This window comes from Coffea eugenioides, chromosome 8 (genome assembly GCF_003713205.1).
Source record: "Coffea eugenioides isolate CCC68of chromosome 8, Ceug_1.0, whole genome shotgun sequence".
NCBI lineage: Eukaryota > Viridiplantae > Streptophyta > Magnoliopsida > Gentianales > Rubiaceae > Coffea > Coffea eugenioides.
The window spans coordinates 482064-506375 of record NC_040042.1 but is presented as its reverse complement, the minus strand read 5'-3'; the positions used below and the strand labels follow the sequence as shown (position 1 = coordinate 506375).

General features: G+C 37.2%; 3 protein-coding genes across 4 annotated transcripts; 2 read left to right on the top strand and 1 right to left on the bottom strand.

Moving 5' to 3' along the window:
• The first annotated feature begins 631 nt into the window (after window positions 1-631).
• LOC113779326 (vesicle-associated membrane protein 711) lies at window positions 632-4909 on the top strand. Its single transcript, XM_027324879.1, has 4 exons — window positions 632-1138; window positions 2097-2287; window positions 3324-3487; window positions 4376-4909. Exons 1-4 carry the CDS (start codon window positions 922-924, stop codon window positions 4464-4466), a joined length of 663 nt encoding a protein of 220 aa, XP_027180680.1. The 5' UTR covers window positions 632-921; the 3' UTR covers window positions 4467-4909.
• Window positions 4910-5991: 1082 nt separating this feature from the next.
• Window positions 5992-9076, bottom strand: LOC113780972 (protein FAR1-RELATED SEQUENCE 6-like). 2 transcript variants are annotated; one of them, XM_027326771.1, is made up of 3 exons: window positions 8772-9076; window positions 8555-8639; window positions 5992-8225 (listed from the first exon to the last, which is right to left on the bottom strand). In XM_027326771.1, the coding sequence occupies exon 3, from the start codon at window positions 8223-8225 to the stop codon at window positions 6207-6209; it is 2019 nt and encodes a 672-aa protein (XP_027182572.1). In that variant the 5' UTR covers window positions 8555-8639; window positions 8772-9076; the 3' UTR covers window positions 5992-6206. The 2 variants fall into 2 exon arrangements, with proteins under 2 accessions (XP_027182572.1, XP_027182571.1); XM_027326770.1 differs by lacking the exon at window positions 8555-8639.
• A 2953-nt stretch (window positions 9077-12029) lies between these two features.
• Window positions 12030-22552, top strand: LOC113779408. Its single transcript, XM_027324979.1, has 10 exons — window positions 12030-13658; window positions 15212-15685; window positions 15808-16109; window positions 17136-17861; window positions 17950-18228; window positions 18336-18497; window positions 18595-19527; window positions 19616-19831; window positions 20621-20881; window positions 21637-22552. The coding sequence occupies exons 1-10, from the start codon at window positions 12218-12220 to the stop codon at window positions 21979-21981; spliced, it is 5139 nt and encodes a 1712-aa protein (XP_027180780.1). The 5' UTR covers window positions 12030-12217; the 3' UTR covers window positions 21982-22552.
• Window positions 22553-24312: the final 1760 nt, after the last annotated feature.

Below are 24312 nucleotides of genomic sequence, written 5' to 3'. Positions count from 1 at the left end.
ATAAATTTTCAAAAAACAAGAAAAAAGATTCGTACACATGATCAACGAGGGACAAAAATTTCATTTTGTAAAATATGAGGAACTATATATCAGATTATGTGAAATGTGATTTGACAATTTTGTTCCTAAAAAAATGATCACCTATAGGCATGTGATGGATTCCGATCAAAAGTTAGTCGAAAATTTAGGTAGGGACCAAATTTGATAAATACTATAAATTTGAAAGGAAAATAAAATTACCCTTTAAAAAATGAGAGACTAAAACATTATTTTGTAAAATTTGAGACACGTTTCAAACGATTTTTCCTAAAATTTAATAAGTTACTTATAAATTGGTTATAAAGGAAGAAGTTAATTAGAATCAAATTCAACACACTTTTTTTCCACCCAAAAAAAAAAAAACTCTTAATCCATTAGCACAAGAAGTTTACCTTATGTTGGATGAACAAGGATATGATTTCTCCCAAATCGCCAAAAGTTGAAACTTGAAAAATCTTCTAAAATTGAAACTTAGAAAGTTCAACTCCGCCAAATGAATCCTTCCTTGTTGGCCGCACGCCTATGGAGCATGGACACTAAATAATTTGAATATTATAGAAGAACATGGAGAACTACTACTAGTTCTCGTATAGCATTAACTAAATAATCACATCCTGTGGCATATAGTAATCATTATCCAATTCCAATTTGAATATTATAGAAGAACAAGAGGGAGCTCAACTCAATCAATCATGCTGATTCATGGGATCCAATCACTCGACTAATTAGTCACCTTAGGCCCTTAAAGCATAAGAGAGAGAAAAGGAGGATTTTTTCCCCCCTCCATTTTTTCCCCTAGATATTAGCTTACAGTTGCACAATTGGGGTTGGGCTAGTTGAGAGGGAAAGAGAAAAGGAGTCCGTGGGTGGCCAGTAAAAGGGATGGCGATACTGTACGCGCTGGTGGCGAGGGGATCGGTGGTGTTGGCGGAATTCAGCGCCACCTCCACCAATGCCAACTCCATCGCCAGGCAGATTCTCGACAAAATCCCCGGCAATAACGACACCAATGTTTCCTATTCTCAAGATCGCTATATTTTCCACGTCAAACGCACCGATGGCCTCACCGTTCTCTGTATGGCCGACGACGTCGCCGGACGTATGCCCTTCTTTCCCCTCTCCACTTCTTCTCAATCAATCTTTGCTTCTTCTAGGAAAAGGGAAAGATTTTAGATTTTTCATCCTCAAAATTGCGACTTTTTTGCCTTGCTGATATTTTCCATATCTTCCGTTTCCTGAACATGGGTAGATTCATATCATTAACTTGATTGATATCTGATAGCCTTCAGAATACGAAATGACAAAGATGGTGTGATCTAAGGAAATAAGCTGATCTTTTGGCACATATGTTAGAGATTCGATTGATTTCGGAGTAAATATTTTGCTGTACTTAGGAATCCTTTGATTGAATTGCTAGGTAAATGGATATTTCTTGATAGCTGCCAGCTTGAATGCTAGTCTCATTTATGGGTATGGGTTTTTACTGCATACGACCTCAAATATGTAATAATGTAAAGATTCTGTGTCTTTTCCTCAATAGGGCCTTAAGCGTTTAGCTTGAGCTTCTTAAAGGTTTCTTCTTTTAATTTCCCATCATTTGACTGCTTACTAGTAGTTTTTGGACGTCAAGTTTTGGTGACGTTATTTGTGCTTCCTTGAAACTTGGATGCTTGTCTTGCTGCTGTTTCCTTAATACGTGTTCTTTAGATGTTTGTAAAGAAGCAATGTAAACTTTCTTGGCTTTGAGCTTGTTCACATGGTATAATTCGAGCTTGCACAAACAGTTCATCTTTTGCTAATTTTGCTATATTTAGCATGCATAGTTTTGCTAGTTGGGCCTGTCCACACTGAGGAGTACATGTACAATTGTTTATTATTTTTAGGAGTATTAATTTGATCCAAAATGTTCTTAATGTCCAATGTCAAAATATTATGGGAATTTGCATTATACCTGCAATGTTAAAAATTTCTTTTAATTACCAAACATATGGTTGCTCTTAGCTGATGAAAATTGTTCATTTGCAAAGTAAAACGTCCTACCCTTGATATTCCTACAGGGAGGATCCCTTTTGCTTTCCTTGAAGAAATTCATCAGAGATTTGTGAGGACCTATGGCAGAGCTGTGTTATCTGCTCAACCTTATGCCATGAATGATGAATTTTCCAGAGTTCTTAGCCAGCAGATGGAGTACTATTCACATGATCCAAATGCAGACAGGATAAACCGGCTAAAAGGTGAAATGAGTCAGGTGAGTTTCAAATGTTTGTGATTCTAATACATTTCCTCTATTCTTTAATCAGGTCTTATTCTTCTTCTTTCTCTTCTTGCTATCTTTACTTTTTTCTCATCCACTTGCAGCTTTTGAGTGTTGGTGACATAATACTACTTAACCAGCATTCTGTTGTAATGGATGTTCTTTTGCACTTCTACTTTTGTATATCATTTGAACTTTTATATATCATTTGAGATGAATTTCCTCCTGCTTTAAGGTAGTAATGGCTCTGTAGCTTCAACATGATAATACTCTGACTTTGCAGCTACTGTATGAATGAGTTGTAGAATCGCCCTCCTGATGCAGCTACAGATTTTAGTGTACTTTAACTGGTCCAAATAGAAATTCTTCAATGTAAAGATGTCACATTCCAAAGATAATATGTTCCGTGTAATAAAACGAGGCGATGGACTTCATAATGTAAATGCATATGGATGATTTCTGTTGGTACTTTCATGTTAGATTTGATAATTTAACAATAATTTTCTGGTTTTTATGTCTTGCTAGTATGAAAAAATTAAATTTATGGGAATGGACAAAAGAATTTTTGAGCTACAGTCATATTAAAAATAAAGAAATATGTTTCATTATAATTCTTCTCACACCATTATACTCTTTCGTTGTGATTGAAGATACAAATATGATGTACCCTTTGAAGATTTTTAAAGAAGCGTAGACAGAATTCCATTGAATAACTACTAGTACAACTGTTTTCCAAAAATGACGCTCCTGCCATGCAGAATTGAGTTCTTATAATTCTACTTTGGCTTGATTCGAAACAATGTCATCTAAAATTCGCTCTTGATGTTACTTGGTAGCTTGTTGATTTGGCCTTGTTAATCTGTCTTATGATACTGCTTTACTCTGAAAAGCTTCCTATTTTATGCTGCATTAAAGTGGTGTCGTTTCTAATTTCTGTACAGTTTCAAATGGAAGTCAACGTAAAAGAAATTAAGGTTTGTGTTGAAGATAGAAGTTGGATATTCTATACTGACATCATGTTGTTTAACAGGTGCGAAATGTTATGATCGAGAATATTGATAAAGTTTTGGAGAGAGGTGATCGTTTGGAATTGTTAGTTGATAAAACTGCCAATATGCAAGGAAACACTTTCCGCTTCAGGAAGCAGGCTCGCCGTTTCCGAAGCACCGTGTGGTGGAGAAATGTCAAGCTCACGTATGTTTCTCCATCTGAACTCCATTGCTTGCTGTAGCATTTGCATGAAGATACTCACTGCCATCCATCGGGAGACTGCATCCCTTTTTATTTTGGGGGTGGGGTGTCTAGATCCGAATTTTTTTCATTGGCTTGGAATTGATAGCAGTATGATTTTTTCCTTTTTATCTAATTGTTGCATTTCTTTTGGAGTTTCTAATGGTAATAAAGCCACGATTGCACTTAGCCTGGTTTCCTTCACTTAATGCAATTGAATCTGAAATGGACTTTTTGACATGATTTGAGGCTATCTTTGAGAGGTGGGAACTTAGATCCTTCCCCCTTTCCCTCCCAAGTGCTTTTCGTGTTGGTTCTAGAATTGCTTAGCAAATGTATGTGGAATCTGTTGAAGGAAGGTGCAAAGAATAAGAGTAGTATGGAGCTGAGCCTTAGGACATGGGTGGTGTGGCTTGAGACTCGGTTGTAGTGGTTATGGTTATGCAGCTGGCTGGTTTTTAGTGCTTGCACCTTTTTCACGGAGTGAAGTACATTTGGGTTTGCTAGTTTAGATATGCATAGTTATAGTTTTAGCATAGATGCTAAAAATCAATGTGTTCCTGAGACATTCAACAGCAAATGAGTTTATATGCTTCTCTTTCACTCTTCACCGTCGCATACACTGAAAATTAGCATAAAATACCTGAAAAACATAGTTTATATGCTTCTCTTTCACCCTTCACGTCGCACACCCGCACACCTAATATTTGATCGCATATGTTTTTCGAATGTTGTTTAATCTGGTTAATTAAGAACCTCCTATTTATCGCATAGGCATTATCTGGATTAAGTTGCAACTCTGTATGTTCTTTCTATATTGCTAGCCCTAATAAAATGTGGAACTCTTTGCAGGATTGCACTAATCCTTCTCCTCCTTGTGGTAATTTATGTTGTTTTGGCCTTTGTTTGCCATGGGCTTACTCTTCCTACTTGTCTGAAGTGAGTTACAGCATCAAGTGAGAGTTATTTGCCCTTCCTTTGGTTCCTCTCCATCATTGGCACATGGTGTTTTTTTGGTACCTCAGTCTCTCAGGAGTGTCGCTCAGATTTGTTTGTGAGAATATCTTTTTCTCTTGCATATAGCTACCTGTTACGTCAAAGTGTAACTTATTATGCAGCTTTGATACTTGGTTTAAGTTGTCGATATGTAAAAGGAGTAAGTTATTCTTTTGCTTTTCATTTTCACTCCACAACTATCTTTGATGTAGAAAACCAGATAGGACTGGAGGTAAGCTGAGTGGCATATGTTTATAGTGTTTATAGGGAAGCATTCTCCATCTGTTGTTGTCTTCCACTGTATGGTTAAGCCAGTCCAATGTTCAATATGCTGAATGGAGATCATTTTTAGTTTTTTAAGCTGAGTGTGATATGTGATTTTTATAAGAATTGTTGGACTTTAATTTGTCTTTATTGCTTCTTTTTCTTTTGCTCTTTTACTGTGGCTGAGACTAGAGGAAAAAGTGACAATGCAGGATGTCGAGCCACAAGCATAATATCTTTCAAAATTTTAATTATTTCTACAATCTTAATGGAGTCCCTGCAAATTTTCTTTGAGTAATTCTGGGGCCAATATAGTTTCACCCCCTTAATATCCTCTTGTAACAATTCAGACCTTAAGATATTTCCATCACTTTGGAATCAATTTGATTAGAGAGTAGTGATCGTTGAAGGTAAATGTTTTACTTGAGTCGCACATTGATCTTTGATAGTGGTTTTGTTTGAGATTAGTGGATATCATTACCATCAAATAATTGATTATCATCCAGGTTTAGATTAAATATGTTAGTAGTTAAGATACTTTTTAAGTTATAACTTGAAGTTTAGTTTGCCATTTATCACAACCAGAACTTCAAGGTTGTGAAACGGTATACTTTCAATGCAAATGACAACCGTTTCCTCCATGCGTAACAGTTGCAGAACTGAATGCCAAAGTGAGTTGCTCCTGCTCCTGTTTATCACTTGGTGCCACGCTTGATAAGTTTGCACCTACTTCTGCTTTGGGATACAGGATGTGAACGTTCCCTAACTATTGCAGTTTCATTCTTACAGTTCACCACTTGTAATCTTATCAGCCAGAAACCTGTGCATTCAAAAACGAAGTAACATACTGTAAAATTCGTGCTTCGATGAGTCTCATCAAAATTCACAATTGAACAAGCTTAGCTTCAAAATGTATGGTAAGACATGCATTTTCAATGGAAATAACAGCCACCCTTCGCTTTGATGAGCTTGAGAGCTAATGCCCATGTCAAAAAACTATTCTTAACTGGAACAGAACTGAATGAAGTAGCGCCAGCATCCAGAACCCCAAGCCATGGGATTTTTGTGGATTGGAACCCTGAACAACTTCTGCGAGTGAATGGTTCTCATCAAATCGGATTAACTAGCGTGGATGTTCCAAGTTTTTGCACCTTAGGTATTAGGAAAACCAGAAGAGATGATTGGTGAGGAAGCAGGGGAGTAAAGTTGTCAAACAGTAGGTTGTTAATGACAGAAAATTGGTAATTAGACAATTTCTAGCTTCGTATTGGCCAATCTGGATAAATTGAGAGCTCAGTCTTGTCTACACAGACACTGGAATAATGCAAATGTGGATGACAAGGATATGGAGTATATGTACACCTATACATATGTGCAAGAACAGTTGAGACCAAAAACCCCCCCAAAAAAATGAAGTTAATGGTTATAAATAAACCTCATCAACATTTTCAAGAGCGAATTTCCTACATAACTCTTCCAATCCTTGTAAGGAAGCCTTCCAGCATTCCCGAGATTGCGCCCCTTCTTCAATGACTTGAATAGCACGGCTAAGTAGATGATTATACCTAAGCACATAGTCATTCACATCAACGTCGTTGGGGAAAGGATCTAGAGGAAACCTGCGTTTGTAATCTTTGCTCCAGCGTGGTAGGATGTACTGAGATGGGATTTCTTCCACACCATTATAGTTGAAGACATTCAATGCATGTCTGCACAAGTAACCTCTGAAATTAAACAAGCTGCAAATACACCTTATTTCCATGTTAGTTGTCTCATACAGAACCTCGTACTGCCTAACCTCCTTTTCACTTTCTTCTACTTCAACTCGTTCTTTAACAGCAAATGTTATTATAGGCCCATTGATGTTGACTTGCCTTGTGTTGAAGCAAGAGTACATCCCTTCAACTTCAATCTGGAACTTTTCAAAAATTTGCTTGGTGTACACCTTGGAGAGCTGCAACTCAAAATTACATTTTGTTCTCAACTCAAAGCTGCAATTTCTGGACTCTGTATCACCTGTAGCTTCTTTCATCAGCTTTCTTTGCAGTGCAAGGTCATACTTATCCAGAAATTCCTTGAACGATGTGTGTTTGTGAACATAGCCATCAAACAAAGGTTTTGAAACCTCATTTTCTTTAACAGGGATCATTCCAACAAAAGAAGTGTCTTTTAAGTACACTGGCACCCATCTTTGTCGATCTTCATGTAATGATTGTAGCCATTTATTCTCCCCAAGCCCATGCTGACCGACCATGCTACCCCAGGCAGTTTCAAACTCAGCTATCTTCATAGAATTATATACCGCTTGATTCAGTTGCTTCCTGATAGCTTCATATCCCCTCAGTCCACCCAATTTCTCAGGAACACGCTGCATGATATATGACAGACAATAACAATGACGAGTCCCAGGAAATACCTCAGAGATGGCCATCTGCAAGGATTTTGACTGATCAGTGAGGATAACTTGTGGATGCCTGCCTAACATACATGTCAGCCATGACCTGAACATCCAAACGAAGTACTCAACTGACTCGTGCCCAAGAAAACCACATCCCAATAAGACAGACTGCCCATGGTGGTTTACTCCCACAAAAGAAACCAAAGGCAACTCATACTTATTAGTCAAGCAAGTTGTGTCAATTGCAATTGCGTCAGAAAAGTAAATATAAGCACTTCTGGACCTAGCATCAGCCCAGAAAATGTTTTTCAACCGTCCTTCATCATCAAGATCCATTAAATAAAAGAAATTTGGATTCGTCAACTTCATGCGGCAGAAGTAGTTGTAGACTGCATGTGCATCCCCTTCTTTAAGTTCCAAATGCTTTGAGTGATCTGTAGGATGCCTAACATCTCTTTCCTTAACTTTGGAGTACCCATTGGGCGCTGCATTGATAACTGAAGTCCTGTATAACTTAATAGTATGTATTTCTTTAACGGGTTCAGCTTGCTGTGATTTCTGGGCGGCAAGAATCATTTTCTTGTGTGACTTATAAAAGCGTTTGATTTCAGGGCTCACTAAATGATTGTGTTGAAGCTCAACTTCAACGATTCTCCACCTTTTAGAGTCAACAAGCTTAATGACTATCATTGCAGGACAACCAGTTCTTGTCTCTGGTCTAGGATTGTTTGCTTCACTTTTTTTCTTGAAACCTGCACTACTGCAACTGAGTTTCGCTCTGTAACGCTCTTTCCTTTTGGATCTAAACCACGAATTGCTCACTCGAATGCCAAATCCTTGATCCTTGGCATAGCCATTATAGAAATCATAAGCTTCATCAAAAGAGTCAAACTCCAAACCAACTGTGGGTGGTGGGGGCTCCCTTTTCAAGTGCGGCGCTGCACACAGTTCATCCGCATTTTCCCCCGAGGCACAATCTCCTTCATGCTCATATTCATCACCTTCATTGAAGGCTGGCTCACTGTTGAGGCAAACAACTTCCATCTGTAAAAGCAGGGAAACAGAGGAACTCATAAAGGTTTCAAATAATGAAAAGGCTAAATAAAAAAAATGAAAGGTCGAGAAAAAAGAAAGAATCAACATTCTGTTGTCTTCAACAAAGATACGGTGTAATGTAGAAGCATGTTAACTGCAAAACCAAACCTAACACAGTAAACATGAAGCAATAGGCGATTAAAGGTGGCAAAAAATAAATAAATAAATAAAGGACACCCTTAAAACCGTAAGCAAAGAGTGCAAAATGCAGCTACATCAAAAGCTCGTCTTCACATCAAAGTAGATATAACGTGCTAAGAGGGCTTTAGAATTGCTACCTGGTTTGATGAAAATAGCAATCAAGTCCAACAAGTATGAATGCTTTGCTAAACCCAATAATCATTTGACTCAGTAACTCAAACACTGCAAGAAATCCAAAAGTTTGGAATTTAATCCAAGCAAATCTTGTTTCAATCCAAACCCAGTTTCTCCGCCAAACAGAAAAAAAAAATTAAAAAGTCAATTTTCACAAGAGTAAATTTAGTTTGCACTGACCTTATAGAATGAGAAGAAAAAAAGGGGTTGCCAAAGCGGCAGCATTCAATCTACAAACAGCAGTCAATGGAACTGCCAACTGATGAGCAAATAATCCATCTGAACATTCTGACCTCATTGGATTTGCATCAGTAGCAAACGAAGTACTACTGTTCAATTAATACCCGGAAATTAATTAGGGAAAGAAAGTGAAATCCCGGGAGTCCTCTGAGAGACAGGTGAGAGACAGGTGGTGGCGGTGGTGGGACGAGAGAGGATGGTAGGGGTGGTGGGATTTGGGAATTTGCCAATTCAGGGAAGGTTAATTGTAGCAGTCAGCGCGGAGCATGATACATTAGCTTATTTGGATTTGTCTGGCAATTTTCAAACTTATGTATTTGACCTTTTTCGTACGTGAGTTTGGTCTGGCAATTTTTCGTACGGGAGTTCGTACTTATAATTCAAGTGGGACGGAAAGTACGTAATTTAGTGGAGAAAACCACGGCTTTTTACAGTTTTCTTGATTCTGCAACGTTTTGTGAGGTGAATTTCCGGTTTAATGACTTGAGTGATGATGTAGAAGTACACCATACCACACACATTTTGTCTAATCTAGTAATACATACTCCGTGACATTTGACAAGTGGTTAAAAGTTGCTGCAATAGAGTTGCAGATTCTTTTGGGTAGACCTTTTTTTTTTTTTTTTTGGACTCTTTTGTGTAGACTTGGTGCAAATTGCAAATTTCTCTTAGGTAGAAAGTACGCAAGTTAGAGGTGAGGATATTGTCTCAATTTTTAAAGGGACTTATCCTTTTTTTTTTATTAGCTGTGTGGGAGCTTATCTCAATCTCTTATGATAAAGAAGGAATTATTTTACATATATGTAGCTTATTAGACTCTTTTTTTTTTTTTTGGAAAATCGTTCAAAATGCTCCTCACAGTTTGTAAAATAACTTTTTTCATTCTTCGCTTTTAAAAGTATAATTTTATGTCCCTTACAAATTTACATTGATCAAATTTAATCTCTATCTAGGTTTTCGATTAGTTTTTGGTCGGAATCTATCACGTGCTTTGCACATGATTATTTTTAAGGGTAAAATTGTCAAACACATTTCACATAATTTGATCCATAGTCCCACACATTTTACACAATGAATTTTTCGTCCCTCACATTTTACAAAATAAATTTTTTCATCCCTCACATTCTGCAAAATGAAAGTTTGTTATCCCTCATTGATTATGTGTACGGCAGTCTTTTCTTATTTTTTAAAACTTATATATATATATATACACACTAGAGAATGAATGCCCGCGCATCACATGGTTGTTTGGCGCATGTGGTTAAAGAGGAATTTGTAATTACTGGTAATCTTAGTAATTGCAATATAACTCCATGTAATTACTTCTGATAACCTTAGGAATCTGTAATCATGTAACCTTACCTTAGTAATTGTTGATAACCTTACAAATATATATATATATATATATTACATGATATTCATACTGTTCAAATGAAATCAAATAGATACATACATCATGGGTTTAAAAAAAAAAAAGAAACTATTATACACATGATTAATGAAAGATGAAAAAATTAATTTTGTGAAAAGTGAGGGATGAAAAAATTCATTTTTTGAAATGTCAAGTACGAAAAATTTCATTTTGTAAAATGTGAGGGACGAAAAAATCGAATTATGCGAAATTTGATTTGACAATTTTGCCTTTAAAAAATGATCACGTACAAGGCACATGGTGGATTCAGATAAAAAACTAGCCGAAAACATAGGTAGGGACCAAATTTGATTAATGTGAATTTGTAAGGGACGTAAAATTACACTCTTAAAAGTAAGAGACGAAAAAAGTCATTCTGCAAAATGTGATGGACGTTTTGAATGATTTTTTCTTTTATTTTTTGAATAAATATAGCTTATTAGATTGTAAGCTAATATAAAAGAAAAAATCCTATGATTTTGGTCTACAAGTGATTGTATCAACTCACGATATAAATACTGTATTATGGAATCTCTAGGGGAAAAAATCAAGTGAAAATGTAAAAGAATCAAACGTTACGATTTTCTAACAAGTGCTTTGAGGGCTATCGTTAACACGCTTAAATCACACTTAATTTATCACGTGAATATATACACTCACATTCACTATCTTTCTATATTTAAATACTTTATCAAATTAATTTTACTTTCATACAAAATTAACACTTGCACCTATCTTAACAAGTGCATGGCTGCACTTGTTAGTCGAGCCCAATGTTTAAATAGTATAATCCAAAACTTGTGATGTCCTGTTTATAAATGGAAATATCAATTCACAATACAAATTGAGGAATTTAAAAATATCATAGCAAGCGAAAATGTGAAAGAATCAGCATTTAAATAAAATACTATAAACAAATATTCAAGTATAATCTCAAAATAACCAACTCAGCTTCGCTTGCATTTTATGCAGGTTTTCTTGAAAATTTCACCGGAGAGTACACAATGCACCCATTTGGTTCACTTCAAGTATAATCTAAAGATGAGATGCATTTTTGTTCAGGTTTGCTTGAAAATTTCGCCGAAAAATACACAAGGCATCCATCTAATCCAAGAGCGGTTCAATTCTCTCCAGGTCCATCCCTTCCCAAAATACCATCTGGTCTGGTCCAATGACGGCTAGGTTCCATTTGAATCCACCCCTTCCCAAAATAGAGTATAAACAAATGTTTAAGTATAGTCTAAAGATGAGATACATCTCATCATGATTCATGCATACAAAGGAAGGAAAAAAAGGGGAAAAGCACCAAACATAAGGCACCCCATTTCAGTACAGCCCAAAATAGAAAATAAGAAAACAAAAGGAAAGAAATCATGGAAATGCAACACTGGCTCCCCCTCCTCTTCATCAAAATCTCCTCTTCTTTCTAGAGAGAACCTGTGTAAGAAAGTGTGTGCCAAGCATGATGATGGATTGTTGTGTGTGTGATTGGTGTTTGTTACTTCTTGCCCTTTCACACACGCACCCCCTCCATCCCACCACAGCATCATGCTATGACATAAACCCAAAAAAGTAAAAAAAAAAAAAAAAAAAAACAAATGTTGTTGACGGTCCAAATTAATCAATCCTTGAGCCAAGCATCAAAAAAAAAAAAATAATGAAAAAATTGAAAACAAAAGCTACACTTCCCTATAGTACAGTGTAGTATAGTCCCAAACGCTTTCTTCATCCTGAGTCCTGAAGAGTCCTCCCTCTTCCTTCCCTCCTATAGGCTTACATCTGTCTTTTCTCCCCGCGCCCCCCCCAAAATCCCCCATCCATTCCAGCACACATTTATTTCCTATTTGGTCCGTATTTATTTCAAAACAAAAATAAGACAAAAAGTTAAAGAAATATCAACGCAAAACAAAACCTAGAAAGAACTACTCCCTCAAAATCACACAAACGTAAGACCTACACATAACAGACACCAGCAATGAAGCACCACCACCACCACCACCACCACCTCTCCACTGATGCTGCCGTCCCCTCGTCGTCCTCTTCCTCCGACCAAGCCCAGATGGCCCCAACCGCCACCTCTTCATCCGCCTCATCATCCCATTCATCGGCTGCGACGGCGACGGCGACGGCGACGCCGATGACGACTCCGGCCCAATCTTCCTTATCTTTTGACAAGCCCATGTTGGCTGCCGAGGATCCCGCCTCGTCCCGTGACGCAACGTGCGCCACCGCGGCGGCGGAGACTGTGGTGGTCGAGCGCCGAGGCGAATACGCCGCCGTTTGCAAATGGGCCATCGCTAATTTCCCCAGAGTCAAGGCTCGGGCGCTCTGGAGCAAGTACTTCGAGGTCGGCGGCTACGATTGCCGCCTGCTAATCTACCCTAAAGGTGACTCCCAGGCCCTCCCTGGATACATCAGCATCTATCTACAAATCATGGACCCGCGCAACACCACGTCGTCCAAATGGGATTGTTTCGCCAGCTACCGCCTCTCCGTCGACCACCCTTCCGACCCCACTAAGTCCATCCACCGCGACAGCTGGCACCGCTTCTCCTCCAAGAAGAAATCCCATGGCTGGTGTGATTTCTCTCCCTCTAACTCAATCTTGGAACCTAAGCTCGGCTTTTTGTTTAATAATGATTGCCTCTTAGTTACCGCTGATATATTGATCTTACACGAATCTATTTCGTTCTCGCGGGATAATAACGATATGCAGTCCAACCCTTCCTCTAATTTGGCTGCTGGTGTTGTCAATGGGGATGTCTTGAGTGGGAAGTTCACTTGGAAGGTTCATAACTTTAGCTTGTTTAAGGAAATGATTAAGACTCAGAAGATAATGAGCCCGGTTTTTCCGGCTGGAGAGTGTAATTTGAGGATTAGTGTGTACCAGAGCTCCGTGAATGGGGTGGACTATTTGTCAATGTGCTTGGAGAGTAAGGATACTGAGAAGAGTTTAGGGGTTTCTGATAGGAGTTGCTGGTGTTTGTTTAGGATGTCCGTGTTGAATCAGAAGCCGGGGTTTAATCACATGCATAGGGACTCATATGGGAGGTTTGCAGCCGATAATAAGAGTGGAGATAACACCAGTTTGGGATGGAATGATTATATGAAGATGTCAGATTTCATAGGGACCGAGTCAGGGTATTTGGTGGATGACATGGCAGTTTTCAGCACATCGTTCCATGTCATTAAAGAACAGAATAATTTCTCTAAGAATCCAGGGAAGGATGCTGGCAAAAATGGGAATATTGTTAGCAAGAAAAACGATGGCCATTATGGGAAGTTCTCTTGGAAGATTGAGAATTTCACGAGGTTGAAAGACCTTCTCAAGAAGAGGAAGATCACTGGGCTTTGCATCAAGAGCAGGAGATTTCAAATTGGCAACCGGGATTGTCGCCTTATTGTTTATCCTCGAGGTAAGCATTTTGCTATATTTTTATGAATTATTGTCATGCTTTAAATGGTACTAAGCCAGGTCCCATTTGAATTAACACTCGAACGTGGATCCAAAGTCTTAAGTGCCATAACTAAGGGGCCATTTGGTAATGTTTATGTTTGCTGCTTTTTTGTTTATGTTTGGAGAATTTTACAAACACAAACAAAGAACAGCATTTGCTAGAGGTGTTTTTGATTTTGTAAACGGATAAATGTTTTGAAACAATGTGCCTGTTTCTAAAACACCAAAATTGGTTTATTGGCTTGTTCTACAAACATGATAAAACACGCGTGAATAGTATTCTAATGAATAGTATTTTAATCCTTTTCTTCGTGTTTTCATCAAATGGAATCAGTACATAAATTTAAAAAGGAAAAGACATTTTCTATGGTGTTACTCACAGTTTGTTTGTACGAGGCTCAGATTTCCAGGGCTCAATTTTAAAGTGGATAAAGATATTGAAGAGTCAATCCCTTCACATCCTTTGTGGCAGATTTTAGTATATCAACTTAAGGGAATGTTACAGTGTTTTTGAATCAAAAGTGAAGTTTTGGTTTCCCCATACTCATAGCTCCCAAATCTCCTTATCATCAGTTTATGCGGATAGAAAGCTGGAGCCCTTGGTGCTGCCATGCAATTGGGAGGATTCAATAATTTTAGGACTAATTTTATGGGTTTGGACTTGGTGAAATTTGGTGATTGGGTTAATTTGGGAATTGATTTTGGCCAATTGCTTGGTGAATTTTTTTTATTCCGGGATTATTTTTATATTTTTGGCTAATTTTGGTGACATCTGTAAACTACTTCTTGATCATTTTGGGATTGATTTTGGTTAATTATTTGGTGAATTGTGCTAATTTCGAGCTTATTGTGGACAAATTGTTAATAATTTGGTGATTCAAGGGTATAAAGGTGGTTTTGATGATTAATATTAGTGTTTTTTTTGGTATGCATTTTGTTTATTGTGGTTGATTTGGAGATATGTTTTCCATTGATTAAGAATTTCTTGAAAGAAGGGAGAAGGGAGCAAAGAAAAGGATTGAAAAACTAAGAACAATTAAAGGGCAACCAAACATTTTTATCTTTAATTATTCGTAAAACTATATCTTGCACCAAACATATTTCTATTTGTTCATAATAATAAATAGAACAAGTGTTTCGTTCTAGTTGTCTTAAAGAACATAAACGGGAAAACATGAACGTTACCAAACGGCCCCTGATCTTTTCATTTTGAATGGTGCTGTTGAATTTTTATCTCAAAAAAATTTTGTACATATCACATCCCTGCCGCCTCTTCCTGTGTTCCCACAGAAGAGATATCTAATAGGTTCCATCCTGCAGTTTGTTAATTTTGTTCTTCCATTTAGAAGTCGGGTTCTCTTTGAACATTATTTGATGCCTGGCCTGGTTGTGATTGATTGAAGGACAATTAACCTTTCATCGTACACAAACTCACTTTGTACTTTTTGACATATTGTCTTGTCCTTCTTTTGCTGAATGGTGTAATACTGCTATTCTGTTTCGTGGCATCAGGGCAGTCTCAGCCACCGTGCCACCTCTCAGTATTTCTTGAAGTTACAGATTCCCGAAATACTAACAATGACTGGAGTTGCTTTGTGAGCCATAGATTATCAGTTCTCAACCAAAAGTCGGATGAAAAATCTGTCACAAAGGAATCTCAAAATCGGTACTCCAAGGCTGCAAAGGACTGGGGTTGGCGTGAATTTGTGACACTGACGAGTCTCTTTGATCAAGATTCTGGGTTTCTTGAGAAGGACGTTGTTAGCTTCTCTGCTGAAGTCCTTATTTTGAAAGAGACATCGGTAATTCAGGATTTAACCGATCAGGACTGTGAGCCAGGAAATACTCTTCCCTTGTCAGAAAAAGTTGGAAGAAGAAGTTCATTTACATGGAAGGTGGAAAACTTCATGTCCTTCAAAGAAATTATGGAAACTCGGAAGATATTTAGCAAATTCTTTCAAGCTGGTGGATGTGAACTTCGGATTGGTGGGTTCTACTTCCTTGTGATGTTCGTTTCCAGTTGAGATTTGTGATTCATAGTTGTTGGCGTTCCTGAAGTTGACTGATTAAAGTGTTCTCCATGTTAAACTTTTACCTTTGGTTTGCAGGTGTATACGAGTCATTTGACACCATATGTATATACTTAGAGAGTGATCAATCTATTGGCACTGACCCTGAAAAGAATTTTTGGGTCAGATACAGAATGGCAATTGTAAACCAAAAAAACCCTTCAAAAACTGTGTGGAAGGAGTCCTCTATATGCACAAAGACATGGAATAACTCTGTTCTTCAATTTATGAAAGTGTCAGATATGTTGGAAGCAGATGCAGGATTTCTTGTGCGTGAAACAGTTGTCTTTGTATGTGAAATTTTGGACTGCTGCCCTTGGTTTGAGTTTTCAGACCTAGAGGTTAGTCATTCTTATCTTCTATTTTAGGAAATTAAATTCTCTCTCCAAGACGAAAAAAAGAAATATGACAAGTATGAAGTTGTTTCCTGTCCTCCAAGTTAGATATATCTGCTAAAAATGAAAGTATCCTGAACAAAGTGAGGAAATAATATTTATAAATACTTCTCTCGGCATGTTTATGTCTTGTGGTTTTGGTGAAGTATCTTCATGTTGAGCATGTTAGTAATCACCTATGACAGAAATTGATGGTGCCTTTGGGTCATTTGCTAACTTATAGATGCATAATAGAACTTTTACTTCTATAGAGGAGGATGTTGTATGTGGTTCTCTCATGATCTATAACAGTTGCTTTAGTGGAAACTGTTAGCTGTCCAAACAAGAATCTTGATACAGAATTCACAGGCTGAAATTATAAGGAAGCTGCTGAAGATCAATCATCATAGAGACTCAAACGATGAATTAATTTAGTTATTAGCTGCTAGACAAAATTCATGAATCTGACATTTGTCAATACACGACTTTGTCCTTGTTTGGAGATCAAATTATTGTTTCTTGAATTTGGAAGCCAAGTCCTAGAGCAATCTTACTGTAACTTCATGGCTCCCCTGTTTTGTAAGCAAGGGGAAGAAATATAATCATGTTTAAGTGTTTGGTGTTGACCTAACGAATTTTCAGTTTGATGGCTTGATCACTATTTTTAAAGATATATATTGGCTTACAATAACTATTAGCTCTTGCTTTCATTAGTGCTTGTCAATGTTTCGGCTAAGAAACATGGAGGCCTTTAGTTTGACTACTTTTCAATAAGACCAATCCGGTGAGATTTGAGACGATTGGGGCTGGATGGAACAGTTAAATAAGTGGTTTTGCCTGAGTTTGTGGGTTTTCTGTGGGAACCATTAATCTTGGAGTCATTTTGCAATGTTTGATGTTTCTGCACTTTCAGTGATTGTGTGCCTAGATTACAGATTCATCTGGTTAAGTTTTTATGGGTACCTGCTTGAGTTTTTGTGTTCCTTTTATCAGGTTTTAGCTTCCGAGGATGACCAGGATGCTCTGACAACTGATCCTGATGAACTGATTGATTCTGAGGATAGTGAAGGGATAAGTGGAGATGACGAAGATATTTTCAGAAATCTTCTTTCAAGGGCAGGATTTCACCTGACTTACGGAGACAATCCTTCGCAGCCACAGGTCACATTAAGAGAGAAACTTCTCATCGATGCTGGTGCAATTGCTGGGTTTCTGACAGGACTTCGTGTTTATCTTGATGATCCTGCTAAAGTAAAGCGCTTGCTTCTGCCTACAAAGATATCTGGCTGTAATGACGGAAAGAAGTTAAATAAGAATGACGAGTCTTCCCCCAGTCTAATGAACTTGTTGATGGGAGTTAAAGTTTTGCAACAAGCAATTATTGATCTACTTCTGGATATAATGGTCGAATGTTGCCAACCTTCGGAAGAAAGTACAGCTGATGATTCCTCTGAAATAAGTTCCAAACCTTCCCTAGATGGTAGTGGTTCAACTACTCCACTTGAATCAGATAGAGGCAATGGAGCAGTGGAGTCTGCTCAACTTCCTCTACATGACAGATTCGATTCAGCACTGGATGAGAGCATGAATGCCTCTGCTGTGCAAAGCTCAGATGTAGATGGAAATTTTGTGCTTGGGAAACCAGTTCCTGGACAACCTATTTGTCCACCCGAAACTTCTGCTGGTGGTTTCTCTGAAAATCCTACCATGCGTTCCAAGGTATGATTGCCAAATTATCAAAAGATTGATTACATCATCATAGTTAACCTTCTCTGGCATAGACTGATCAAAGAAATTGTAATTTCAGACAAAGTGGCCTGAGCAGTCTGAGGAGCTTCTTGGGTTGATTGTGAACTCTCTGAGAGCACTTGATGGAGCTGTTCCTCAAGGTTGTCCCGAGCCAAGAAGAAGACCACATTCTGCACAGAAGATAGCTCTTGTATTGGATAAAGCACCAAAGCATCTACAACCAGATCTAGTTGCTTTGGTACCAAAATTAGTTGAACATTCAGAACATCCGCTTGCTGCTTGTGCTCTTTTAGATCGATTACGAAATCCAGATGCAGAAACTAGTCTGCGCTTGCCTGTATGATAATTCTTGTTCTTCCCACATAGTATTATGTGGATGTGGTTTTAGCTTGTCTGGTTTCACTTTTTCTATCAAGAAATATTTATCAAATCTTCATTGATCAGGTTTTCAGTGCACTTAGTCAGTTGGAATGTAGCAGCGAAGTGTGGGAACGTGTTCTTTTTCAGTCATTTGGGCTTTTGGCAGATTCAAATGATGAACCTCTTGCAGCAACTGTGGATTTTATTTTCAAAGCTGCATTACATTGCCAACATCTTTCTCAAGCAGTATGCAATCAAACCAAATTTGTATTCATAGTCTTAGTTTTATTCTCTCACCCCATTGTTTCTGTATTCAAAATAATCGTATTTGTGTTCTCTGCAGGTGAGAGCAGTGCGTGTTAGGCTAAAAAATTTGGGGACTGAAGTTTCCCCATGTGTCCTTGATTATTTAAGCCGAACTGTAAATAGTTGTGCAGATATTGCTGAAGCTATTATGCGAGATATTGATTGTAGTGATGATCTTGATGATATCTCTGCAATGCCTTCTGGGATGTTCTTATTTGGTGAAAGTGCGACATCTGAGAGAATGCATGCAGTAAATCAACAAGCTATTCGTGCTAATTATTATTTTTCAGACATATATATTCTTATTGAAATGTTATCAATCCCTTGCCTTGCTGTTGAAGCTTCCCAGACTTTTGAGAGAGCTGTAGCTAGAGGAGCCATTGTAGCTCAGTCTATGGCCATGGTCTTGGAAAGACGCCTTTCTAGACGGTTAAATTCGGCCTCTCAATATGTAGCTGAAAATTTTGGGCACTCCGATATAACTGTAGAAGGAGAAACTATTGAGCAGTTGAGGGCTCAACAGGATGATTTCACTTCTGTTATTGGTCTTGCTGAGACACTGGCACTCTCTAAGGATCCCTGCATAAAAGAATTTGTAAAGATGCTTTATACCATATTATTTAAATGGTACACTGATGAGCCTTACAGGTTGAGGATGCTCAAGAGACTTGTAGATCGTGCTACCAGTAGCACAGAAGGTAGTCGTGAAATAGACTTGGATTTGGAGATTTTGGTGATCTTGGTTTGTGAGGAGCAAGAAATTGTTAGACCGGTTCTGAGCATGATGCGAGAAGTTGCTGAACTTGCAAATGTTGATAGGGCGGCTCTTTGGCATCAGCTCTGTGCCACTGACGATGAAATTCTTCGACTTCGTGAAGAAAAGAAAGCAGAACTTGCTAGTGTGGCCAAGGAAAAAGCTCATATGTCTCAGAAGTTAAGCGAATCAGAGGCTGCCAATAACCGACTTAAGGTATTTTTCTAGTTTTAATTGCTGGTCTTGTAATTACTACCGTATCTGATTGATATCTTTAAGTTATTACTTTCTTATGAAATGACAGTCTGAGCTGAAGACTGAAGTTGATCGTTTTGCCCGGGAAAGAAAGGAGCTGTCTGAACAGATTCAAGAAGTTGAGAGTCAACTGGAGTGGCTTCGCTCAGAGCGGGATGATGAAATAGCGAAACTCAGTGCAGAAAAGAAAGTTCTTCAGGATCGTCTGCATGATGCAGAGTCACAGCTTTCCCAATTGAGATCACGAAAACGTGATGAGTTGAAGGTTTGTGTATATATCATCTTCTGTATCTGTGCTTTCTTAACTCAAGAGCTGATGGAGTTTGTGACAAATTTGTTGAAATTTGTCAAAAAGGATATTGTGCATACACATTCACTCACTTGGGGACCATACTGAAAACTTAGTGTTTTTCTGTCTCTGTAACTGTTATCTAATTGACTCGGTGTTATATTGGCATTAGCGGTTTAGCTTATGGGTGTGGAAGAAATTAACGAATGACAGTAAAGAAAAGGGGGGAAAAAGAGTTAAGAAACTGGGGAGGTATGTTAGAGTTTGTTCAGTGAGGACACTAAAATCGATAACTGTCGGAATGATACTCATTAGCGCCTGAACCTAGAAAGAGGATCTTTTATATGATTTTGGCTCATGGTTTAAAAGGAATTTTTCTGGTATATGTTTTTGTTCTGCTTCCAGTCCTAAATATGAAGCACAGGGCCCCTGACAGTATTTGCAGATTCGTTGTCTTGTGGCCCAGAGAGTATGTGCATGTTCACTGCATTAGTTTTGCAGAATCTTTTGTCTGTTGGAAACAGAGATACTTGTTGACATTAAAGAATTTTATGTATCTTGACATATGGTGCATACAACTTGTTTGCCTAATACTTTGTGCAACCAATCATGAGAAATGGAGAACAGAGTGACTGAAATCTCTCTACCTACGTATACATGTGGCAACAGTAGGATGTTTTCATTGGTGTTTGTAACTTCAAAATTTCTAGTTGGCATTTAGTGTTAAAGTGATGCTTTTCTGATGTAACCTTGTGGGTACTCCAGAGAGTTATGAAAGAGAAAAATGCATTGGCCGAGAGGTTAAAGAATGCTGAAGCTGCTCGGAAAAGGTTTGATGAAGAACTGAAGCGATATGCCACAGAGAATGTTACTCGTGAAGAAATAAGGCAATCACTTGAAGACGAGATTCGCCGGCTGACACAAACTGTTGGGCAAACTGAAGGGGAGAAGCGTGAGAAAGAAGAGCAAGTTGCTCGATGTGAAACTTATATTGATGGGATGGAATCCAAATTGCAGGCCTGTGAGGTATTTGCTTTTGGCATTGCTCTTCCTAGAGTTCTTTCCTAAAATGTATTTGGCTGATGGCTTCTTTCTCACTTTGGGCCATTCTTACATATATATTCCAGGAGGCAAATGATAACTAAATAACAATAAAAGGGAAGTTCTTGTTGATTTTGTTGACTTATTTTTGGATTCATGAGGAATTTCTCTCTTCTTTTTTCCCTTTGAATGAATGATGAAGTCAACTTCTTGTCCAACATAATCATTTAGAAGTCATGATTGCACCCTGTTCTAATTGAGCAATCTGATTTAAACTGCTGGAAATGACAATTTGGATAACCATGAATGACATTGTGCATACAAATGTTGGGATTTATTTGGCTATTAACCAGCCCCTCATTCAGATTGTGTAAAGTGAAGTTTTTGGAAGTCAATTTTGTTTGTCTGTGTGTTTTTTTGCCAAAGGAATCAGGATAAATATTCTGGTGGTTGTTTTGGTCTTGTTTTTGATGTATTACCATGATCCTCTCACATTTTGTAAATTGCAGCTTCATTTGATCTTCACTGTGTTTATTTGTATATATTTGGATTTTAGGAGAGATCATGCCAGAATTGAATTTGTTCTTTGCTATTGACTGTTTTAATGAATTCGGAATCGGGGAAATTCATATTGGAATTGAATGTTATCTTTGCTATCTTATATTTTGTCGACATGCAGGCGATAATATGTTATCAGTTGATTTTAAGATAATGCTTAACGGACTTCATTGTTTTTGCAGCAATACATTCATCATCTTGAGGCTTCGCTTCAGGAAGAAATGTCGCGTCATGCACCTCTATATGGTGTTGGCTTAGAAGCTTTATCCATGAAAGAGTTGGAGACATTGTCACGCATCCATGAAGATGGACTGAGACAGATTCATACAATTCAGCAGCGCAAAGGAAGTCCTGCTGGTAGTCCTCTTGTAAGCCCCCATTCCCTTCCGCACAATAATGGATTATATCCTGCTACTCCACCTCCAATGGCCGTTGGACTGCCACCTTCCCTCGTTCCAAATGGTGTTGGAATCCACAGCAACGGACACGTGAATGGTGCAGTTGGCCCCTGGTTCAACCACTCCTGAATCAAGGTCAAATGCATCATTTAGGTCAGTTGGGGGAACATTCTTGTTTGATCAGCTTTGTTTGTCTATTGCGAGCCTGGTATCGTCCCAATACGAAAGGGTTGCCCCATTTACGAGTTAATTGGCAATTGAAGGGCTTTGGAATTCATGGGAAAAATCAAGAGATCTTATATAATGGGTGGTGTCAGTGTAGTGTTGTTTTTCTGGGATGGGTCTGGCCATGTGATTCCGATGGCTATTTAACAATTCCAAATGCCGTTGCTTGTTTGAGGTGACCCGTCCGATAAAAGGCATTAAAAAGTTTTGTTTTCTTCCCCACCTTTTCTTTTTCTCCTTCCATCCTTTAATGACTCTCTCTGTGGTTTTGGTTTAACACATTCATTATTTTTCCCTATTTTTCTTGTGGCCAAAGGTGCAGTATTTGCTGCCTTTTGTTTGCCTCCTCATCTCTCATCCTTTCTGTTACTGTATTCCCTTGGATTCTTGTAAGCTCTTTTTTTGTAAATATATCAACATAAGTGGAATATAGACGTTTAACAGAATCCAAATTTGTGGGATTTGAAGTTGAAAACTGTTTAAGTTGGCCCTTAAAATTGTGGTTCTAGGAGGTGTTTAAAGACCAACTTATTCTCCTTCGCAATGGAGCCAAACTTATGGTGAAGTCAGCAGATTGGCTCGTGTTGTGTGTAGCCTAGGGATGGTCCAGTTAGGGGTGAGCATATTCGGTTCTTACCGAATTCATAACCGATTTCAAATTCAATTCGGTAATTTGAAATCGGGAATTTGGTAATTTGGTACAAATTCGGTACGTACCAAATTCACCGAATTCTAATATGGTATGAAATAGGTAATGAGATTATGAATTAGGTAATAACCGATTTCGCATTCCAATTCGGTAATTGAAATCGGGTACCGCATTACCGCATTCGAATTACCAAATTGCATATAAAATTATATAATATATAGATAAATGCTATTTAGTATTAGTATATACTACTAATACTTTATTATATTATATAGGTAAATGCTATTAATAATAATTAGTATATGGTATTATCAATTTATCATCATATCATGTACTTATAATAATAATAATATATAATAATGTACAATATATTATTTTAGTATTTGTTAATTGTTATATGACTATAATAATACAAATATATAGTAATACATAACAATATAAGATAACTATAATACTTATTATTTTATACATGAGTAACATGACTAGAATTAGATAATAATTAACACATATGTCATATATGCATATTGCATAATACTAAATATTAAACAATAAACATAATTAGTAATTAAATTTAGATATTGGTAATTTGATACATCATTCATGTTTGAATTATTGAATATTTGAATGCGTAATCTCTAACTTGCAAGTATTAGTGCACTCTACATATTTAACTTAAAAATTCATATTATCTATTCACTAATCTTAATTCTTAAGACTTTAAGTATAGATAAGACAGCTAAGTAGTTAGCACTTAGCAGTGTAAGTGAATGCATATGAATTGCAAATCAATGTACTAGTGTATTGACTTTCACAATAACATGTGTAAGTAAATAAGTTTTTATTTTGATTTGAAATAAATTATAAGTTTGTAACTAATATAAGTTATCACTAGTCATTGTAATTTGTAAGTTTGTAACTAATAGTACTTATTATTAATCAGTGTAAATTATAAATTCATTGTAACTACTAACTAATATTGCTTATTATTAGTCATTGTAAATTATAAATTCATAAATTATCACCAATCATTGTATAGTCTAAGGTTTATTCTAGTTTAAGTTAATCACTTTTTATGTGTTTCTTAAATCATAGACTAAGGATTGTAGGTATAAGTGATCAAATAAATGCCAATTAAACCACAAAATGATTAGAACATAAGTAATGTGTTCAATTATGAATAAATTTGGGGATCAAATTAGTAATAATTTATAAATCATTGAGGATTCTAAATTGAATGTGGAAGAAGAATTGGAGGATCTTGAAGCTTTAGAATCTGGTAACATATTTCTTATCTATTGTATATGCTGATTATTGTAAAATTTCATTTCTCTATTGTTTTAAAGTAACTACTATATTTCATTTTTATGTTTTGTTGCAGGCTTGACTAATGGAGGTGCTGAAACTTCAATCACTCTTTAAAGATAATAGAAGTCTGGAACTAAATTATGTTGCAGTCAGTTTTCAGATTTTGATTTCTGATTTCTGGTTTCTGCATTCAGTTCATTGTGACTTGTGAAATGTGAACTTGAAAAATGTCTGTTAGTGTTACTTTGAATAACTTGTCGTTGTATTGTCTATTGGCAGTT